The sequence below is a fragment of the Cyprinus carpio genome, chromosome A14, assembly GCF_018340385.1.
Source record: "Cyprinus carpio isolate SPL01 chromosome A14, ASM1834038v1, whole genome shotgun sequence".
In the NCBI taxonomy this organism is placed as follows: domain Eukaryota; kingdom Metazoa; phylum Chordata; class Actinopteri; order Cypriniformes; family Cyprinidae; genus Cyprinus; species Cyprinus carpio.
Genome location: NC_056585.1, coordinates 7,540,721 through 7,563,634, shown reverse-complemented (window position 1 = coordinate 7,563,634; position 22,914 = coordinate 7,540,721). Strand labels below are relative to the sequence as shown.

General features: G+C 37.7%; 1 protein-coding gene across 4 annotated transcripts in view; it reads right to left on the bottom strand.

Annotated features, from left to right (window-relative positions):
- Positions 1-5,402: 5,402 nt before the first annotated feature.
- The window catches only part of nlgn3a (neuroligin 3a), a 185,429-nt gene continuing 167,917 nt past the window's right edge, over positions 5,403-22,914 (bottom strand). For all 4 annotated transcript variants that reach the window (XM_042769820.1, XM_042769822.1, XM_042769823.1 and 1 more), the window contains one exon: positions 5,403-7,799. In XM_042769820.1, the coding sequence (XP_042625754.1) occupies positions 6,947-7,799 (853 nt within the window). In that variant the 3' untranslated portion in view covers positions 5,403-6,946. The remainder of the gene's footprint in view (positions 7,800-22,914) is intronic.

Sequence of the window (22,914 nt, the reverse complement as noted above, 5' to 3'; positions counted from 1 at the left end):
TTTCAAAAAATCTAGTTAGCTTACCAATTCAAGTTCATATTTATCTAAATGATTTGAATGGTTTTATATGTTGCTAAATAAATCATCTATATGTATCATAAATATTTCAGACCTGGATACATTTGTTTGATGTAACACCCATTACATCTGTTATGCTAATTTCTTACTTTGACAAGCCTAAACAGTTTTTAAAATAAATTGGTGCCTTCTACTCCTCCCATGTGTTTCTCCTTTTCACAGTCTGGCAGAAATGATGGGTGGTTCCAAAATACATGGTCACATGACAGTAAAAGTGTACAGTTGCCAAGATACAGAGGGTGGGTCGCCTTATCCCCTGGTTTGTTTTTTTGTTTTGGCCTCAAAAAGATTGAGAACCACTAGTCTAAATTTTTTTTTTTTTTGATTTTCTTTTCTGTATGAACTGTATTAACTAACTGTCTCCCACAGCCTCGTTTTCATTTATATTAAATTAACATCAGGTGTTTAACCTGACAGAGTTAGATATTATGATGCTCAGATGTGACACAAGATCAGGCTTGAATCGGTTTATATGGAATAAATGTGAAATAACAGTGTTACTTTGAGATGCAGGCATCTCTGTAATGAAGTGCACTGCAGTGTGTGACACAGTGTGAGAATAATGGCTTGAGCAGCAGAAAGTCTGGGTGACTTTGACTCAGACTGTATTTTCACCCGCATGCTTGAGGGCCACAGAAAAAAATTGCGTTTCCAGATTAGGGGACATATTTTTGGAATGGGGGCTGTGAGGTCATAGGCTAACTTGCCATTTTCCTTCATTATATGCCATATTACTGGAGGTACAATGCAAGAGGATATCATACTGTACATCATTTATTAGACCTTCTGGATTACCAGGGGCCATGTATTTGAGGGAGCAGCTGTTCTGAGTTCTTTCAACAAGGACAAATTATACGCAGGAATTTAAACCTAATAAATAGGTTAACATTGCCAGCAGTAATGTTTTTATTTGCCATCAGCCATTATGCTATTATAGAATACTCTGAATAACTGTAATAATTGGTGCTCAGCTAGTCAGTGTACAGTATACACATAATGTTTTAAAATGCTTTATATACAGTATCTGGGAGCATATTTCTACCGTCTTAGTTCTGTAGCAGATTATTGTGATCTGAATTATAATTCAGATTATAATTATTATTATTATAACTGAATTCAATAATGAACTGCCTTTAACTGAAAATTGAGTGTTTACTATTGTCATTTTGCATTATTGACACACTATTTTCCTATTTAATGCTGTAAAGTTGCTTTGACACATATTGTTAAAAGCACTATATAAATAAAGGTGACTATTATTGTTTTATTATTTATGCATGCTAACCTTGCTATCATTCCAAATGTACGGTAGATGCATCCAAAATAATTGAAAGCAATAGAAATCTCTTTTTAGCTGCTTGGGATGCCTGAACTGATCTTAAAAGCCTGCAATAAAATCAATAAGACATGTTGAGAGATTGTATACCCTAAAACTACACAGTTTAGTAAAGTGAGGAAATCAAACCATATCTAATCATGTGAACTTGAACAAAATACCTTTACGAATACAGAAAAACAACGTGCAGATGTGAAGACAGGACCTCAGCCGAAACAGCCATATTTTTTTTTTCTGTTAACTAAAAACATATGTTATGAAAACCACTTGTTACTGTTTAGCAAAAATTTAATGAATTTAATGAATCAAGGGAGCACCACTTGAAAATGTAGCTTTCTTTAAGGCCAAATTCCTTTCTTTTCAATGTGCCTTCACTAGATCTCATTTAGAGTTTAGACTTGGGTTGCTCAAATTGTCTCTAAGGCAGCTGGAACTAGAGATAATGACATGATGATAATGATATTTGTTCTTTAGCATAATAGCACTGAGGTCAATGATTGTCTTTTCAGGGTATTAAATCTCACTCCGTTTACTCTGAAAAAAAAAAAAAAGACAGAGCACATCATCTGAAGGTAATGATAGAAAGAGCAGGAGACTGCAGAAGAGGCCCGGTCAGAGACGTACCTCTGATAGAAAGCAACTAATGTAAATAATTTAAATGAAAAATTGTTATTAATTTCTTCTGAACGACTCAGAAAGTAAAATTGAATCTAAAACAAACTAGAGCTTTCTGGAAATAGCGTTCAGAAGAAAACACTAGACGTATTCAAATATGCGGTCCACCCATAACTCACCTTTAGACTTAATTATTTAAGGTAATTAAAGTATTTAGTATTAAGCATCACCCAAATCACTAAATGCATGTTATAGGTCTTATTGTAAACAGTTTATTTGTGCACAATTAATTTAATTAAAAAATGCATTGACCTTGTAGCATTTAATAATTTTTTTTAAATACTTTTCTCTAATGATGTATGCAGGACTTTACTGATTTTATTTTATTATTATTTTGGATTTTTAGGATTTATTTAATAATAATATACTGGATGGATTCATGTTAAAATCCCCACTCTTGGGTCCTGTTTTCAATAAAAGATAAAATTCAAACCAAAGCCTGTGTCTCATTGGGAGGTCGTTCACAATTATTACATCCACACATCACCCAACACGCATTAGTTCTATATGACCGCTTCGCTGTCTTCAATTAATATGCAACATGCCGTTATTCTCCTTTCTTTGCATGCAATTACCTGCAAGATCATTTTATTGTTTGTGTGCAGCCGTCACAGTCAGGGTTGGCACAGCACACGAGGTTAATAAGATTAAAATGCGCTGTTAGCTTGTCATGGTTGAGATCGCCTCTTTAACACCTTATAGCACGTGCTATTAGCTCTATTTAATGTGTATTACCTTGTGAGTGCAATTAGTGTGCATCTCCTGCACTTCCTTAATAGTCTGTTCCACTGATACTATATAGCCCTTAAAGCAATATCACAGCTAATCATCTTTAAAACTGTGTTATGAGGTACAGTTTTTATGAGTGAGAGGGAGGGAGGAAAAAGAAAGAGTAATGCTCAAATGTTCTCATCCTTCCAGTTAAGGCCCTCAAGTCCCAACGTGCTGGCAAACCATCCATACTCCCTTTTGTTATTATTACTAAAATCAAATACTAGTAGATCATAGCTGAACCTTTTCAACTACAAGAAAATAATATATCTCTGACTTCTCTGGTTGCAGCTCTCAGAAGAAAGTCCAGTCATCAAGGGAAACGTACAAAAGCCTTTAAAAACAGCAGACTCTATTTGTCTGCTCAGCAGGAATAAGTCTTTGCGATGGTTACCTCTTTAAGTGGTGCTTTCCAAGGTAACTATTACTATTATTATTGCACATACTCAAGAGTTAGTGATTTGAACAACCCCCTAAATGTAAATGAAACATGTCTGCACAGGTTCATGCAACAGACACCAATGATACCTGAATCACATGGATTTCTGAGGAGAGGTGTAATATTAGAGAGTTCAGCCCTGTGGTTTTCACTCGGTTGGCAATAAAAATATCTGCTTATTTATCCCTAAATTGAAGGAAGGACCCAAGTCGGAGACCAGAATCTCACAGAGACCTGAGGTTGGAATCTTTGACTATAAGCAGACCAGAAAGCAAACACCTAGCAACACTTTTGATTCATATTAACAGGTCCAAAAAAAAGCAATATAAAACCTGAAGTGTTTCTGTTAGCACCGACTATGGAGTCAGACATGAGGGAACATTGTGAGATCATTATCAAGCTCTAATATTCTCAAAAATGGCATTCTAAACACAGTAAAATATGTAGATATTGCTAGAACGATTCGTTTAATCAGAAAATGGACCATCTAATTAATGGAAATGTCATATTCATTTCTACTGCGCATTAGACCCTTTCAGAGCTACAGAACGAGAGGATGCCAGAGCAGCAGAGGAAAGCACGAAAAATCATTTGATTTATGAGAGCAGCACTTAAGACACAGAGGAGAAGATGTTATGCACCGCGGCTTCCAGCCTGGGAGCTAAAGTCATTTCCTCAACGGCAGGTACACGCTCAAGCGAACAAAGCTACGATCAAATTGCTTCACTGCACAGCCCAAAATCTCGTTTAATGTCATACTTATGCCTACTCTTCAGGTTTCCTGTGACACTCGAGTACTCTAGTCAGTAGATTTTCAAGCAGGTGTCTGTCATGTGGCCCCAAGGGTCTCAGAGTTTTCTCATATCTGCTCATATCCTGTAATATAACCCCTGTCTGCATCACGTTCATCCGACGAAACCCAGCTGCTCCTGTGAAATTTCCATGATGTATGTTGTTGTGTGTTATTACTTCAGTCAATCTCGGATCAAAAGCTGAATATGAGTGATGAATCAGCTGCCATCAAAACATCCTTAAACACCCACATGAGTAATAAATACTCTCATCTGCTGATGATTCAAGTTAGTTTCAAGAGCTTTTTAACAACAGAGGCATGGTATTTATTCTTCATTACAGCTAAACACATTGTAGAGTTTGTTGCCTTTTTAAAATTTGCATTGGCATTCTTGCTTAGGTTTCAGGCCTAATACAACCAGATGTCGAACAGCAGTGAACCAGGTTTAACATTGGACATCTATGAAGAACCTGTTAGGTGAAGAAGAGACATTGATTTAAAAGACAGTTCAACGTAATGTGACTTTTAAGGTCAGAATTGTAGATAAACGCGTGTACGCTGGTGCTGGGGATGGAGAGGGTTTGAGTTATTGTGAAGAGCGGCAGGGGGTTGACGAAGGTCAAACAGGACCAGAGTTTGGCTGAAATCAGAGGCCACTTCTTCTCAGAGCCTGAGCCTGATGCTGGAGGCTAAATGGTTGTAGTCCTAAGCAAACTCCCCCTCGCAAACCCTCATTCAAATACCCCATGAACAGGGATACACAACTAATAATAGTATGATTTTGTATGACACTTAATTTTTAAAAATAAAATTAAAAACAAAAAGCATATACCAATATAAATATATATATATATATATATATATATATATATATATATATCAATATAAATATATATATATATATATGTATATATATATATATATATATATAATAGTATTATAAATATTTTTGTATATATTGGTATATATATATATATATATATATATATATATATATATATATATATATATATATATATATAGATATCTGGGCACTGCAAAACTACCATGAAATCAAATTTTTGTTTATTTATTTTTGTTGCATTCCATGTAAATTTGTAAGGATATTCATACTTGTTTTCTGTGCTAATCATACTGCAAAATGACTCGAATTTACAGATGCCTGATTTAGCGTACATCCACCCATAATTTCATTAAAAATCTTCATATATTAAGCAACATAAATCAGATAGGAAATATGCATTTAACTGTGAAGGAGTTGTATAAAAATCAAAATTAGATTTAAAAAAAAAAAAGTTTTATGAAAACCATTTTCTTCTCCAGTTTTATGGTTTAATTTGGCACATGGCACAATCAGCATGTATACATCTGGTATACATAAATAAATATTAAATATATTTATACATAAATATACATATAGAGCTATTAAAAAGACACTTGTTGTGGCCTCAGATTATGGTGTAGAGGATAAAATGCTCTACCCTCTGAATATTGGTGCTTTCAGCCTAATAATTGATAATAATAGTCATTTACACGTTTAGGTCAATGGGAGCAAAATCTTCATAAAAGCCCTATACATATATGTATGTATGCCCATATTTATATATATATTTAAAGAAACACAGGTCTACACTGAAGTCAGGTTATTCAGTGTAAAGAGGCCACTGTCTCCAGTCGAGAGGAACGCTTACAAAGTCAAAAGAATCATGTCAGTTAGTTCAGTTCAATCTTAAGCTATTGTTTTCTCTTGCATGTAAAATAATAGATTTATTTTGTAATTCTTAAGCAAAATTAGACATATGTAACTTTCTTAAAATAACAAAAAAGTTCTATTTCGCAAAGACAGATGACAATAGACGCAGCTGAAACACTACTTATGGTGAACAAAATCAACGCAGTGGTAAATAAGACCCCCCCCACCCCATCACACAAATATTTAACAGAAAACATGGCAAAGGCAATCAAACACACACACACACACACACACACACACACACACACACACACACACACACACACACACACACACACACACATACCGACTCAACTCAAATATTCCCATTCATACTCAGAACCTCTCACACACACACACACACCAAATTGCTCTGACGCAGGAGCCGATAGCTAATTTCTGTTGTAAAAGATGCACTTTTCTTTAAACAAAACAATTACAGTAACTTTAAAAGTCTTTATCTCCAGTCTTGTCGGATGAAAAAGTTTCAAACAAAAGATTTTCAGTGGAACCAAGAAAAAAACTGTTAAAACACCACCTGTGAGGTTATGCAACTGGAAAACGAGTTGCAGTTACCATTTCAATCCAGCGGTTTCCATATTCGTCGTCTGTCTCAAGTCAGATCGCTACGTTCCACACAAACACATCTCAGGGAAAGATCGTCAAATTAAGTGGAAAAAAAAAACAGCTCTTTATAAGGCATTGAAAAGAAATTGAAAAGCAAAGCAAACAATAATATGCAGATGTCACCTTAGAGGCCACTGTTTTGAAACATGTTCCCACAAAAGACTGTAATGGGAAATAAAATGCACTTTCCTTTGTTTTTTTGTTATTTATTCAAGAAAAAAGTAATTCGCCCGATTCTGCATAAAAAGGCGTTATTTTTTAAACGATGATTAGAAAAAATACTGCTTGAAACGCTCATCCCTTTTCAAAGGAAAGAGAGCAGTTCTGTTTTGGCAGGTTTGCACAACTTGACATCTGGAAAGAACTTGTCACTGCTTTTTGCAAAAGTCTATTCTTGTTTCCGTCATCGTCCTGATCCCCATCCTCTCACTTCAATGTTTTCACTAAAACCAAAGACTTTCCCCACATCCCTCCCTTTGTCGGATGGCCATAAAGCTATACACGCGTGGTGGAGTGGGAGTGTGGCAGGCCGGTGGAGTTGAAGCCAGCCGTGAAGGTGTTGTAGGGATGTAGGTTGGGCATGCCCACAAGCGAGTTGGGGATCATGGTTATGGTGTTCGGCGTCATGAGTGGGATATCGTCAGGCGAGCGCCGCAGAGACAGCCTGTAGTCGGGAAGTGAAGCGAGCCCCAATGGGTCACCGGGCGGCCCAACGTCGCACTCGTGGTGCGTCTGGTTGACCTGCAGGGACATGATCTCCTCTTCAGGGGCGTGCCGGTTCACGTCGTTGGCGGTGGTGGCTCGTGGTGAGCTGGGTTGCGGGTGCTGTTCCTGTCGGTGCTTATCCTTGCGGTAGTACAGAGCGGCGAATGCCAGAACATTGAGGAACAGAAGTGAAGCTCCCACTGCGATGGTTACGCTCAGCTCGGTGGAGTAATCCCGTGGGTTCTCCACCAAAAGAGGGCCTGGTTCCTCTTCTCCGTTCCACTGCTCCTTTCCGCTCTCGCTGTTGTACGGCGGAGACATTGGAGGCCGCTTGGTGTTGAACGGCCAGGCTTTGCCGTTGGGACGTTTGGTGGACAGGGAGTTCTGAGTCGTCTCGGGTGGTGGCACTTTGGTGGTGGTGGAGGTGTAGTGGAACATGTCATGAAGGTTGTACAGATGAGGGACCAGGTGCTTCCAGAATGCCACTTTAGTGGCGCGGTAGTGATCACGGACTCGTGGCTTTAGGCCAATGTGCAGGTACAGCTGGTCTTGCGGATTGTATTTGGACCAGGCTACCTCTTCGAAGCGATTGGCTTTCGTGTGGATGAACTTGGTATCCTGAGGCACTGGTTTGTTGGGATCTCTGCAAAACAAACAGAAGATAGATTAATAAACTAAGCTGAGAAGTTGATTCATGTAGAGTTTTGCTGCTAGAAGTTCAAGCAATACTTCACCCAAAAATAAAAATTCAATCATCATTTATTCACAATCATTTTGTTCCAAGTTCTAAGTTGAATGCTAAATAAGTTGTTTTGTTGAAAATGTATGCTTCTTTTTCTCAGTGAAAGCATACAGTGGGGATGTAATAATTCACTCAAATCAGGACGAGATACGATTCACGATAACTGGTTTCATGACATGGTTTTCTCACCATTTTTTTAAAAAAAAAAAAATGAGATTTAAGGCAAATTAAAAAGTGCCCTTTTGTTATTTCTCAGGCAAAATCATGCACATTTCTTGAAGAAATTTAATTATCTTTTATGTCAAATAACAAAAATAATGTGAAATTTAAAATCCCAAATCAAGTAAATAAATAAATGAAAAATACAATATATATACAGAGGCAAGAAGAAAAGAAAATGCCATTTAAACTTTTCTAAAGATAGCCAGTTCCCCTCAGAGATACATTCATATAAAACCCCACCGCCAACTGTATTGCGATTTGTTTAACGTCTCATCTGACTTGAATCGTCACATATTTTCATTGATTTTCAGCTGGCTCAGGGTGCTTGGTTACATCCATTAACCATTAATATAGTCCATACAAATTATATGCGACATGCTCTCAAATCTCTTTTCAGATTTCAAAAAAAGAAGACCTAAGAAGACCTGGTGTCCTAATGTATGAAGCATACCAGTGATGCTTTTTGTCTTGTCTGGACCTTGACAACCCCCTGTCAATATATGTTTTTACTATATGAAAAAGAGAAGCTGCAAAACATCTTCCGTGTTTCGCAAATAACAGGACGTCTTCTAGTAGGGGTGTCAAACTCAGCTCCTTGAGTGCTGGTTCATTGCCATTAAATTCAGCATTGCTGTGCGATTCAAGACCCCTCAACCTCAGGATACTCTAAGGCAGGGGTGTCCAATCCTGTTTGTGACGGGCCACTATCCTGCAGAGTTTAGCTCCAATCCTTATCAAGTTCGGGATTACTGAAAACTTCCAGGGAAGTGTTTTAGGGCAGGTTGGAGCTAAACTCAGCGGGACATTGCACTGGCCCTGCAGGAGCAGGATTGGACACTGCCTCTATTTGTGCTGGATAAAGGCTTCTGTTAAATGACTACTTACTATTATCATTATCACACTTTACGATATTCAGCAGGGAAATCTCCATGCTTCTTTCTTCTCAACCCTGCCTTTGTTTTCTTTCCAGTGAAACCCTACCTTCATTCTTGGTCAGTCTCAGCACGCAAACAGCGAGCACCCTTTCTCATATCAACCCCTGGAGTTTGCGCCAATCAACAAAACACTTTGAGTCCACAGACATTCCTCATCATCACTGCACTACTATCCGTCTTAGTTTACCTTCTTGTATAAAGATGGCAGGCACTTCTTCCAAATCATCGTTTTCTATTTCTCCCCTGTGTGACATTACGTTACAGCTCATATCTCTAAGCACCTCTGCCTGCTGGGCTTCACGCATCCTCGGCTCATTCTGTATTAAAAAAGAGATGGGCCAGAGGCTTTTAAAGTGAAGCACAAATGAATAAATCAACAGCTGAGATGTGCTTCAGGATGCAACTTGTTTTTGATAAAACAACAGCAGTGCATCCATTCCGTTAATTGCTTTGGGAAAGCAGTGCAGATTGCATTAACAGCGAGGGTGCTGATAGAAAGTGGACCATATTAATCTAAACGCTAAAGGGGGATGCTGGCAAAGGGCCCTTGTGTGTGTGTTGTATTACCCTTTAGCCTCCAGGGGTCACTGTTTCTCCAAATGACATTACAAGCTCACAAACGGCAAAGCAAGGTGGCCAATATTGATTTATTGCCTGTATGAACATATGGCATATAAAAAATCACCCCTCTACTTGTTGTCTTTTTGCTCCACTAGTAACTGTTCTAAGCTTTTAAGATCTCTTCAAAATATATACTACTTTGCTGGCTGCAGTAAATAAATCAATAATAATAATTTCATCAGAAACTCACAGAACCGTTGGAGAAATATGCTTTTTGCTGCCACATAGCTAGCAGGAGCTAACAGCTAAACCTTGACCCCTCATCTGTGATTAAATACTACAAGATGGAACTGGAACAATTTTTCAGACTCGATCTAATATAAAGATTACGGATATCTGTTACAGATATCACTGGTGTGCCTTCGAACAAGTCATTCAATTCCAAATTGTAGCGACAATCCCTATTAACGCTCTGTAGTTCACAGTGGATGAAAAGTGACAAGAAAAGTGATTTCTTTTTAAGCCAAGCACCACCTTTGCATATCTGTGGAAGAGTCCTACCAGAAAATGCATATAACACCATAATAACAGCATTCAGAAAGGATGACACTGTAATTCTATGTGTTATTATGCAAATTCAATTCAAACGCATTAATATTATTTCTTCTTGAAAATCTGATAAAAGCATTTCTGTCTAGGAATGCTCTGTCAAAGTGGTTATATTATTGAAATCATGTTTGATATGTTGTGCATGTCCTCATGAAATTGAGCATCTTGATGCCGCTCACACACTTAGCATAAACAGAATAATTTCTGGCTTTTTCTGTTGATCGCTTCTCTCGCACAGTATAAAAATTTACATTTCACACCAACTTAAAATCAAGCACAGCATAACAACAAACATATAAAAAAAAAAAACATAAATAAAAATATAACATAAAAAAAACTTTTCTTTTAAAAAATCTAATTTGTATTATAAACAGTTGGAGAGCCACTTGTCGGTGCTGACACCTATGCAGAAAATCAAGTACATCTAAAAGGACAGAAAAATAAGAGAGCTATTTTAAAGACAAATAAAATTTTTTTTTGTGCCTTGTCTGTGAAGAGCAGAGCAGAGAAGCAAATGGAGATAGGTTGAATGTCAGCTCAGAAGCCGATAAATAACCGGTTTTATTAGACTGGTAATGATCCCCAATGAATATTGGCAGCTGGACCATGATGACTTTGTAGCTGAATATCAGTAATTAAGTTTCAAAGAAGCAGGCAGCAGAGGTAAGGTCATATTGATCTACCACGGTGCAACATGCCAGAGAACAGGACATCAATGAAGCCGCAGCGGCGCAGCGTATATGAATTCTTGCTGCGTGGCTTGCGAGTGGCAGTCGGTGTACCTGGGGCATTCTCACTTAATAGGAAGCGCTAGAATCTCAATATCACCACACGGTCTCTTAATGCTCAATCGGCCGACTTGCATGAGACAGCGTATTTGTGTTTGCGGCTAGGTTTTCAGTGCTACTGACTGCTGATTAAAGGTCAGTGGTGATGTTTTAGATGTGTCTTCAGAGGCTGTAGATCTGCAGTGATGAAATGCTTTATGTGGGTGTTTCACACGTGAGGGTTTAGCTCGATATTAATGTGTTGATGTAAATGAAGATGAATAATTATAACTAGTGCTCCCAGACAGTACTACTCACACTTTAGGTTATGGATTTTTCTAAACAGTTTTTGTATTAACAGTATTCTGTTTTAGTGAGTAACCCATACAGCACCATTTGTGATTTGGACATGCATGCATTCTCAAATAAAGGTGGAATTACACTTCAAAAACATAAACTCACAAGTCTGATAGCTTAGAAATGTGATTTTCAACATTAGGGACAAACACAAAAAAAAAATCAGGAAAACACTGAAGATTAGCCAACAGGCTGTCGATTGTGAGTTGTTTCCTCACAAAAGCAGTTCATTCAGAGTATTGAAGACTCTTCTTCATTGACATGCATTAAAAAAAAGGTTTCTTGTCTCCTTGCCAGGGTACTGCAGTGTTATGCTTCTTTTTGTTAACCTTGAAGGCTCCCTCTAGGGGAGGGGCTCTGATATAAGGCAGTCTGAGTCATTCAATGTTTGCAAAGTCTCATTTTTCCTGCAGTTATGCCTGTTTATACTGAGCTAGTGTTTTGGTTATGTTACTAATCTCTTGCATGTTTTGTCTTTCATTTCAGATTTGTTAGCCTTATTTATTTGGACAGATGTTATTTTATTATCAGTGAGATATAGTGTTTATTTATATTTAGAATTTGTTTTCATTTTCATTTTTATATCAACTCAATCACAACAATTTAAAAAATGCAATTAATAATAATAATAATAATAATAATAATAATAATAATAATAGTTTTAGTACATCAAGTCAAGTCAAGTCAATCAGTACATTTTAGTACATCCAGTTAAAGTAAATGAAAATGAGAAATATTGCCTTGGGGAACTACCTGAAATAATAAAATAAATAATAATAATAATAATAATAATATATATATATATATATATATATATATATATATATATATATATATATATATATATATATATATATATATATATATATATATATATATATATATATATATATATATATATATTGGACTGCATATTTTTAATAAACAATTTCTCAAGGATTATAAAATTGCAAGTCCAATGTCTTTATTACAGTAGGTAACATACCAGTATCAGTAATGTATAGTAAGTGTTTTCCCTCCCAGTGACTGAGCTGGTGCCCCATTCATTCCACTAACCCACAATCTGGGAAGTGTATGTGCAAACGGAGGCTGTGAATCAGCTGTCGGTGTTCTGTCAGGTCACCCACTCAAATCGGCTCCTAAACCGCTCAAATGTTTCTATGGTTCAGGCCACTTGGGCTTGCCCAGTGAAGCAGTACTTCAGCCTCTATCAGCGCCACTCATTCAGATCTCAGGCCCTGAGAGGAAACTACTCCACCACCACTGAGATTTTCAAACAAGGTTGGACTTCCTAAACGCCATCCTGTCTGAAGATATTTTCATCAAAGAATCTGACCTCAGCAGTGCAATATTCTAGAATCCTAATAGCAAATTAAGTCTGGACAAAGTTCTATTGGTAATGGTCATTTAATTAGTGTTTTTTTTTTTTAATTAGTGGTGCTTGCAAAGGCTAATTGCTTGTACTTCTAAACCCCTTAGTATTAAACTTTTGTGAACTTTTTGATTTAAATTTTTTTTTCTTTTTTTTGAGGAGAGGTGTGCTGGTGATCAGTGATCATGCTTACCATGTTCACTTGATGAACAATAACTAAAAAATTAAAAATAAATATAAAAATGATTATAGACTATGATCTAGAATCTAGAATGTCATAGAAAATTTGGGGTGGACCCTTGACTTCAGCCAGTAAGCCATAGCAAAAAGCCACTTGTAAAACTTACCTTTACAGACATACATAGAGAAACTAAAAGAGAAAGAAAGAAAGAAAGAAAGAAAGAAAGAAAGAAAGAAAGAAAGAAAGAAAAAGAAAGAAAGAATTGGTTTCACTTTTGGAAAAACCCATGCTAAATCAATGAAATTTTTTTTTTTTCATATAGCACAGCAGAATAAATCTTATGAATACGACAAGGTGAAAGTTAATTTGATGGGGCTGCATTGGTTATTCATCAGACAAATGTGCAGCGCTTGGATGACTGTGGACACTGAGACACCAAATCCAAAGGGGCATCATAAAAGCTTCTATTTCCACTTCAGTGTCTTAGCATACTTTGGTCAGGGTCACTTATTTCCATGAAAACTCCATCTTCAACTGAATAGCACTGATTCTAACTCAAGGTAGTGCAGGCACTTTTAATTTTAAAGTTTTCTTTCAAGGGGTTATTTATAAATAGGCTACAGGAGGTAGTGTGCACTGCTTTGTGTAGTTTTTCATTTTACGGTGCATTTCAAGGTCCACAAACTACTGGCTTTGCTTTTGAAAGATGCAGTGTTACATTTAGAGTTTTTCTTATCTCTCTTTGCTGTTCTCAAGGTCAGCAGATAGAATATATAACATAAAACAGCATGACAGGATGCTTTCAAAGAACCTTACTGTTCAGCCGAGGAAGTTTAAACTGCGGTTGTTAAAAGTTCAGATAGTCATAGGCTGGCCACATTACTTTCTCAATTCCTCACAGAACAAGAAAAAAGACAATAAGTGTTGCTTGATAAGGCTACCATTATTCATACTTAGGGTAAAGAATGTCAATAGATGATATTTAGAGTAAAAGCATGATTGTGAGTTCTTATATTGATTTTTAACACTTTAACATTTTAGACACAATATTTCCAATTACTTTTATTATGTCTATTTTTATTCCACAAGTGGAAATAGTCAAAGCAGGATCAACTTGCTTTATGCAACAAGTTATGGGTTTTTGTAACTTAATGAAATTTTAAATTCAATTGTATTGAATGTGAACTTGTAGTGTAGTCCATCTTATTATTATTATTATTATTTTACATGCAGATAATATTAATGAAATAAAAGACCACTTAAGTGAACTTATATACAGTTTTAAAGTACACATTTTTGAAAAATATCAATTAAAAGTTTAACAAATTAAAAGTACATTTTAATGTATTAATTTTGACAATATTATGTTGTGGTTTAAATCAGTACACTTATTTACTATGTTGACTAACATAGTAAACACTTGTAAAGTATTTTAAAGTAAAATTTTAACGGCTGCGAGTTCAAAAAAGTAGATTTTTCTCAAAATTCAAGGCATTCAAAATGTCCAAAAAACATGACCTGCAGAAATTTAAATTTATATGCATTTGACTCGGCATGAGCCAAAGTTATTTGCAGAAATACAAGTGCAAATTTGGCCTATTAGTGGCGCTAAAGAGTTTGAGATAGATACTCGAAATTTGCTGTGTTTAATAATGAGACTGTCCTTTATCTGTATGCCAAATTTTATAATTACCAACAAGCAGTTCTATGGGCTGCCATAGACTTCCAGAGTGGAAGAAGAAGAAGAAGAAGAAGAAGAAGAAGAAGAAGAAGAAGAAGAAGAAGAAGAAGAAGAAGAAGAAGAAGAAGAAGCAAACGAAAAAGAAGACAATGCAATATACAAAATAAATGCCTTCGGTGCTATAACATACAAGTTTAAATAGAAATTACATATTTTAATTTACCATAATAAATGCTTGCCAATTCATTCAGACAGTAGACTTTAATATTTCAAAGATAATACAATTTTGTAATTACATAAATATGTACTTAAGTTCAATTAACTGCTTTTAAAAAATTTAAACTATAATACATATTTTTTTAATTGCAATTAACATTCAATTAAATCTTCCAAAAACATAATATTAATTTCACTCTATATTCTTTTAAAGTATATTATTTCTATAATATGTACTCGTATTAAGTATTAATTCCGTCAAGCGTTCCATTAGAAGGCAGTGACCAGCCCTAGCAAACATCCAGGATACCATAGCAACTGCATAGCAATACTGCAAAATGTATTCAGAAACAGCATTGTAATGGTGACTTTTACATGGGCAATCAAATCTTTTAAAAATGTTTATTTGTTAATAAAACTGGGCTCAAATCCTGAACCATAATGCACAAAAAAGATCTTGAAATGTATTAGAACATCTCTACATCACTGTCAGGGAGATTCTCCATCAGTAAGCCAAAAAGAAGGCAATGATTTTGAAGTAATACAGGTAGCTGCAGGACACTGGCCCCTGTGCCCTCTTCATTATGACTGCTATTGATCGGATGGGTAAGGTGAGCGATGGTCAACATGTGTCCTGACTCCTGTCCGGAACTGATCTCTCAGCTCTCCTCTGAAGATGCTTCAACTCATTACATTCAACATGCCGCGTAGCCTCTTCATCATGAGCGTCCAGGGCCTCTCAAGATCCTATGCAGGATCCTCCCTTACTTTCTCCAAATTAAATCTGCATATTGCCAACACATTTTCTACAGTAACAAGTGCTAGACATAATTGAGAAGGCAGTGAGACTGTTAAACAAAATAAACACAGTCCCTTTTAATTCTCGATTGCACTCGCTGCTGTAGTCTAGGAACGACAAAACAAGCGGATGAGGGAAGCAATTTAGCTCAAAGACAGAGAAAGTGATAGGCTTGGCCTTGGGTGCAGGGTCAGCTGATATTAAAGAGACTGTTTCCGTCTTGGTGTAGCGGTGAGGGAAACCGCTCATTAAGATGCAGCTTTGAAATTATTATTTTTGTTTTCACAATCATGAGGCAGATACGACAAGACAGTGAGAGTTAATGAGCATCTGCTTGCCATTCAGATAAAGTACAGGCAACAGAATTTCAATAAGATGGACGTCGATAGAAAGGCATCGATAAAACACAAATGCAAGGCATGTCAAATCATTGAGCGATTACAGTCAAGCTGGCACATGCAGAGCCAACTATTATTTATTAATCATGGCTTATTGATTATTGATTAATCATATTTTATTCTTTGAGTGGCCTTGCCAATGTCTCCACAAGGGACAGCATCATAAAACAACATGGGTTTTTCAAACAGAATTATCTGAATTTATTCCAGCAGGCCTCAGCATTTCTGAGAGTGGCTTGTGTTCTTGTTACAAGAAAGCATGAAGGGGAATGCAGAGAAAATAGGAGGACAAAAGGTAAAGCACAACAATATTCTGCTCAGCAATGTCTCTGGCTCAGCACAGCATGGGCTGTTTGACTGGAGGCTGAATGACACAGTAGAAGAATATAGAGGAAACAGCTCCTGTCCATCAAATGCTAGCACTAGGATCTCTATAGAAATGCAGACGGCAGCATTCGAGGTCCATTTGTAGCCTGAACAAAGGCGATATGCACCAACAATTCAAGATCGGTTTTGACCTCACTATGACCATCACTATGGTCTTAATAGAATGATAACCTTCGTTCCGCCTTCTCTAGAGAACTTATGTAAACAAAGTCATGCCCATGACCCTGGAGGCAGAGCTTTCCGCACTATAAAAGTGAGATGAACTTCCGGCTCATTCTCTTACCTTTCTTGCTTCAGAGACCAGGTACAGGTAGGAAAACAGAATTAAAACTGATTAATCACCGTTCAGTTCATCACCTAATTAGTGCAGGTGCCTTGTGTCCCTGTGAATTGTGGTGGTTATTTGGCATTATTGCATTGTTTTTATAGCTTTCTAGTATGCTAAGCTACACATTGTTGGAATTCTGTTTTCTTTCAGATATCTATCAATGAAGAAATAGAGAATATACTTCTATTGCAAAGTTTTTGGTAATATTAAACCCTATTATACCCTATATCACTGTTCGCAGTGGTTGGGGATTGTTTTGACATGTCTGGTACATTCGCCTTCTGGTGCCAGTTCCTTGTGTGGGCTTTTTTTTTTACCTTTGACTACCGTTCACAGTTTGTGAGGTTTATTTTGGATCTGCAGAGTATGTTCGCTTACTAGTGAAGGTCAGTTTTTCTAGTTACTTTTAATTAACCCTTACTAATGCTCACGATCAGTAGGGGTTGATATAAGCATTCTAAGTACGTTCGTGTACAGGTGAAAGTAATTTTATTCACTTTGACCCCTGTGATGGACATCATGTCTAGGATTGCTCACCTGACAGAGGATATAGATAATTCTTGCAGTGTAGCTTATGAGAGTGGTCTAAGGCACTGGATTTAGGCTCCAGTCTCTTTGGAGGCGTGGATTCGAATCCCTCCACTGCCAGCAGTGGTTTTAACCAAGGCCGGGAGGCCCTGCATGTACTCGAAAAAGGTCTGAAAATATTGTGAGAGCATGGTTTCCCTGGCAGCAGCCAAGCCCGCCAGAGACATGCAAGTCAAACAAGCCCACAGCCGATCACCTGTTTTCTAAGGCAGAGTGAATCAGTCCTAGGCCCCGTCCTGCCTAGGGAGGAACGACTCTGTCATGCTAAAAGAGGGAATACTCTTACGGTGGTCGTGATCATAAGTGCGCTCGCAAACATTTGCGTGACCGCCAGTACGACTACAATTTCGAACCAACATGTCAAAAGTGTGTGGATAAACCAACCACTGCTCCTTCAATAGAAAGTACAGATGCACATATTAAGATTCTGACTAACTCTTCAGAGCTTATCTCAGAGAATGGACAGATTCCAGGCTCATCATTCCTCTTCCTGATCATCTCTTCCCCCACCACACCAAAAAATCACTCCACCACCACCACATCACCACATAGACCACATATAAAAATATGCTCTCTATATTTCCCCCCCAACTCACTGTTCGATAGTAGATCAATCAGAATCGGGAGACTCCCATTCAGATGCTGCAGAGATGAGGAATCACCAGGGGCCTCATGTATAAACATTGTGTACACAAAAATGGGCATAGAAATGTGCGTACACTGTTTTCCATGCATGTATCTGGATTTATAAAAATGCTCCTTAACCAGTAGACACTGGACTTGGGGATATGCCATCTGATGAGCAGGCAATAGCATCATGAAAAGCTTTGGGACCAGCCCCTGTCTTGGCTAATCCATTCTGTCCTGGCAAGAAGTGTGCTAAGGCTGACTGCCTGATTTCTCACTGTTTATGCTGCTGCATGTGCGGCTCATATGGGTAATGCCTTGGCTATTTTCCTGGTGGCCTTACAGAAAACAATGTGTGTGGAAGATCAAGATTCCAAAATGTTAATTGATTCAGCTTTGGTAGCACATTCACAACAGACACGTGATGTCGCAGGCAGATATGGCTGGCTCAGACTTCTTTACCATAAGGAGCGAACTGATTAAATTTCCAGTAATGCCTGGTCATGTCTTTCATCCAGATTTTCAGGAAATGTTGGATAGACCTGAGCATTCCATTACATTGAGGGAGACTGTTCAAAGGGCTTGCGACAATTCCCTGGCCTTAGGCTTTAGCCCCCCTTAACCCTAGTTATAGGGTATCAAAATTGTTCCATATCTAGATGATTGGTTGATCTGCTTCCCCACTCTAAATCAAGTACTGGCTCATATTCAATCCTTTGGTTCCACTGTAAACTCGAAGAACAACAGTCTCCAGCTTCAACAACAAGTAAACTTTCTCGGGATCCATTTTTATTTGGTGACAATGAATGCACATCTGACCTCAGAGGGCCAACAGTCTGAGAAAAGCATTAAGACATTTCCAGTCAGGAAAACTGGTGAATGCGCACAAATTACAGAGGTTGTTTTGGCTGATAGCAGCAGAATCAGTGGTGATCCTTCTGGGCCTGTTGAGAGCACGTGGCATATAGTGTTGGTTCAAATCATTTCTTCTCCATCCAAAAAAGACAAAGGACTAAAGCTGTTGGCGACACAGTTCTGCATGAAGGCTCTGCTCCCCCGGAGTTCCACTCTGAGTTCTTCCTCACAGAAGAGCAGTGATCATAACAGATGCATCACTGACAAGCTGGAGAGCTGTCTTGGAGGGCTGGTCATTGAGGGGCACATGGAGCTCCACTGGTCTTTGAAAAACACAAATGTGCACAAACTAAAGGCAGTTTATCTTGCCCTTAAGGGGTTGCTACAGTTCATTCATCACAAGCATGTGTTAGTGAGAACAGACAGCAACTCTGTGGTGTATCATATAATTCACCAGGGTGGGACAAATTCGTCAAAGTGCTGTCACTGGGTAACTAAGTACCTACTGACTTGGGCATGGCCCCGGCTAGCATCTCTGAGAAAAATTCACATCCCAGTTGTGGCAGCTGATATCCTGTCCAGGACAGGGCCTCTCCCAGGAGAGTGGCACTTATACCAAATGTAGTGGGTAAAACTTGAACCCGTAACAGGGAAGCCCAGGTCGATTTTTATGCATCAAGGGAAACAACTCATGGTCAGGAATGGTACTCCTTTATAGTACAGTAGGACTGCTCTGAGGTGTTCTCAAAATCTCAAGAATGGCCAACATGTTTATTGTACGCTTTCCCCCCATTTCTGTTGATTGCTCAAGTCATTCAGAGGATCAAAGAGGGTCATTACTCTGTTCTGATGGTTGCTCCACACTTGCCAGGAAGGCCATGGCTCCAAACCTGATTCGACTGATACAGGGCTGCCCATGGCAGCTGCAAGCTCAAGTGGATCTTCTGTCACAGATAAATGGACAGATTTGGTATCCAAACCTGACTGCTCTGCGCTTGTGGGTATGGTCTCTATTGGAGTCTGTCTCTCAACAGTTAGATGACACATGAGACACTAAGCAATGCTACAGTCCCATCTATTCGGGCCAGTTACTCTCTAAGATGGAAAAAGTTTCAAACTGTTGTGTGAAGTGGACCCAGTTCTGTGCCACTTGCCTTTTTTTACAGTTTCAACTGGATCAAGGCAAGGCAACCAGTATAAACAAGGGTTATACCATGGCTATTTCAGCATTTCATGAAGGGCCAATGAATGAATGGGCCTACTGCGAAAACAGATTTGAAATATGTCTCTCTAAATGGATTTTCTCTGTGTCTCTGGAGAGCTCTGTGCTCTCTCTGTTAGTGGAGATTGTTTGCAGTGGAAGGCAGATGGCACAGGAGTGTTACTTGGCCTAACCCTGCATTTTTGCCAAGAGTATTTAAGCCCCAGTTTACAATTTAGGTACTGGAGGTGGTTCAATATTAACCACTTTCCTCACATGCAGAACAGGAGCAGTTACTTAACCTGTGTTCAGTGAGAGCATTGTGTACTATGCAATTGTACTCAGTCTTTGAGGAAAGCTAATCTTCAGCTTTTTGTCTACTACAGTAAGGCCAGGCAAGGGGTTGCCTCTGTCTAAACAACGTTTTGTCACATTGGACAGTCAATGTTATTTCTTATACCTATGCTGAAAGGGGTTTTTCGGTTCCTGCAGGAATACGAGCCCACTCCCACGATGAGCCACGATCCCACTGCACTAAAAATTGTTCTGTGGGAGATATTTGTGTGGCAACTTCATGGTCAACTACAGTGGTCGGAAACAGGCGCCCACAGACAGAATATTTTGATTGCGGCTGGTTCTGAAGTAGATCCGTCATGACAGCAACAGTTACTCACAATCAGAGTATGTGAGTGGTGTGATTTTGAATGGAGCGAGGAGCGGATTTTTTAAAAGTCGACCACCACTCCATCACGAGTGCAATTCATGAAATTGAAATCTGTAAGAAAATCATTGATCCGTAGGTAAAATAACTGACGAAAACATACTGTTATTTTCATCACAAACAAAATTTGCACTGCAAAAAGCAGCAATTATACCTTTTAATGCTGACAACCATGTTATTAGCTTGTCATTTGTTACAAGCTCGGAGTGCAGAGGGGAAATTGTTGCCGCTTCATTCCACTCACATACTTTGCCGGACACCGCCACACAAATGTGGCTTTTTGTTAATGACTCACTGTCCTACAACAGGATTTAGCTTACTACCAGTTACAAAATACACTGTAACAGTCTGTCACAGGCAATTCTAGTTGCATTTTTCATCAATTCATTTCTTAAATTATCCCTTGACTATGTTCTGGCCTGCCATCTAGCGGCAAATTTGTTATTTTCTTTGGCCCAATGCCAAATTTACTTGCCGACCCCTGATCTACTACATCATGTACAATATTTGAGATTTTAATAGAATTGATGTAACCCATGCAGCACTTGTGAGCACTGCAGTTCTGATGTCTGGTGCCCAGCAAGATTTATGAAAATCAAATTTCTTCTGTTCCTCGCGACCCTTTTGGTATGAGTCATCCTATTAAGACCGTAGTGACGGTCAGAGTGAGGTCAAAACAGATCATAAGTTATGAATAAAACAGAATGAATCTGTAAGACCAAAGGATGACCATCACAATCCTTGTCGCTCAGAACATTAGTCGTTCAAGGTAAGAGAATAAGCCGGAAGTTCATCCCGCTTTTATTGTGCAGGAAGCTTCGCATCCAGGGTCATGGGCATGACTTTGTTTACATAAGGTCTCGAGAGAAGGAGGAAAGAAGGTTATCATTCTATTAAGACCATACCCTCTCAGAAATAAAGGTACAAAAGCTGTCACCGAGGTACCTTAAGGGTCCAGTTTGGTTCCGTAAAGGTAAATATTAGTACTTAAAGTGTACATATTAGAACCCAATAGGTACAAAAGTGTACCTTTTGAAAAGGTACAGCCCCAGTGACAGCTTTTGAACCTTTATTTCTGAGAGTGTGACAGTCATCCTTCGGTCTCACAGATCCATAGTTATATTTATAACTTACGTTATCAAGTGAGAAGAAGGTTCTTGTATGCTTTTGTTTTTCTGCAGGACTAATGGCTAACACTGGTTAACACTTGATACATTAATTAGGGTGCTAATGCATTACACTTTTACTGTTAATAACAAACTGAGAAAAGAATCCTGTCTAAAAACCCTTTGAGATTTGAAGTCAATTTAACAGTACTACACTTGGCAGCATTTTACCATTATTCTTTCATTCATTTCAGAGATGAATGGTTTTTAATAATTGTCTCAAAGACAAATTGTTTCAAAAAGACCTGTTAGGAGTATGAAATATGTAATAACACCTAAAGAAATTCTTTAAAATTATAATTAGAGCTGTCAGTCCCACCACCTGTTTATAAGACATTTATGCTTTCTTACTGATGCGGATGTACTGTATGCTGTTGATGTGGCTTAAAATGTGGCTGTAATAAGTTTTTCTCAGGATTTCTCAGGATCTAGTTAATAAGTAGGATCTAGTAAGAAGTTACTATTGTTATTATTAGTTTTAAAATGTATTTTTATTACCTAATATTTCTGTTAATAATTATATTGTCCATATTAAGGGTCACCATGGCAAATGACCCACATATTTATTTGTCAGGTTTTACACCAGATATTTATCATTTTAATGTATAACTTTCAATACATGGGTTTTAATATTTGTAATAATTTTAACAATTGTTTAATATAATATAATATAATATAATATAATATAATATAATATAATATAATATAATATAATATAATATAATATAATATAATATAATATAATATAATATAAACTGTATCTATTAACCTCATACTAAAGCTTGGCATCCAATTATGAAACACTGTTACTTTGTCACTTTTTTCTTTTTTTTTCTCAAACATGCCTTTCTACCCAGATTTAACAGGAAATGGTTGTTTTCATGTTGTATTCTAACTGTAGGGGGGAAAAACACTGCTTGTAAGCACCATGAAGCGGAAAGAATAATTTCGCATTTTGGATACATGTTGTTGACATTAAGTGGCACAAGCTTAATATAACGTGCACCTATTCGACTCCAGGTTCCATATTTGTGTAAGTATTTGG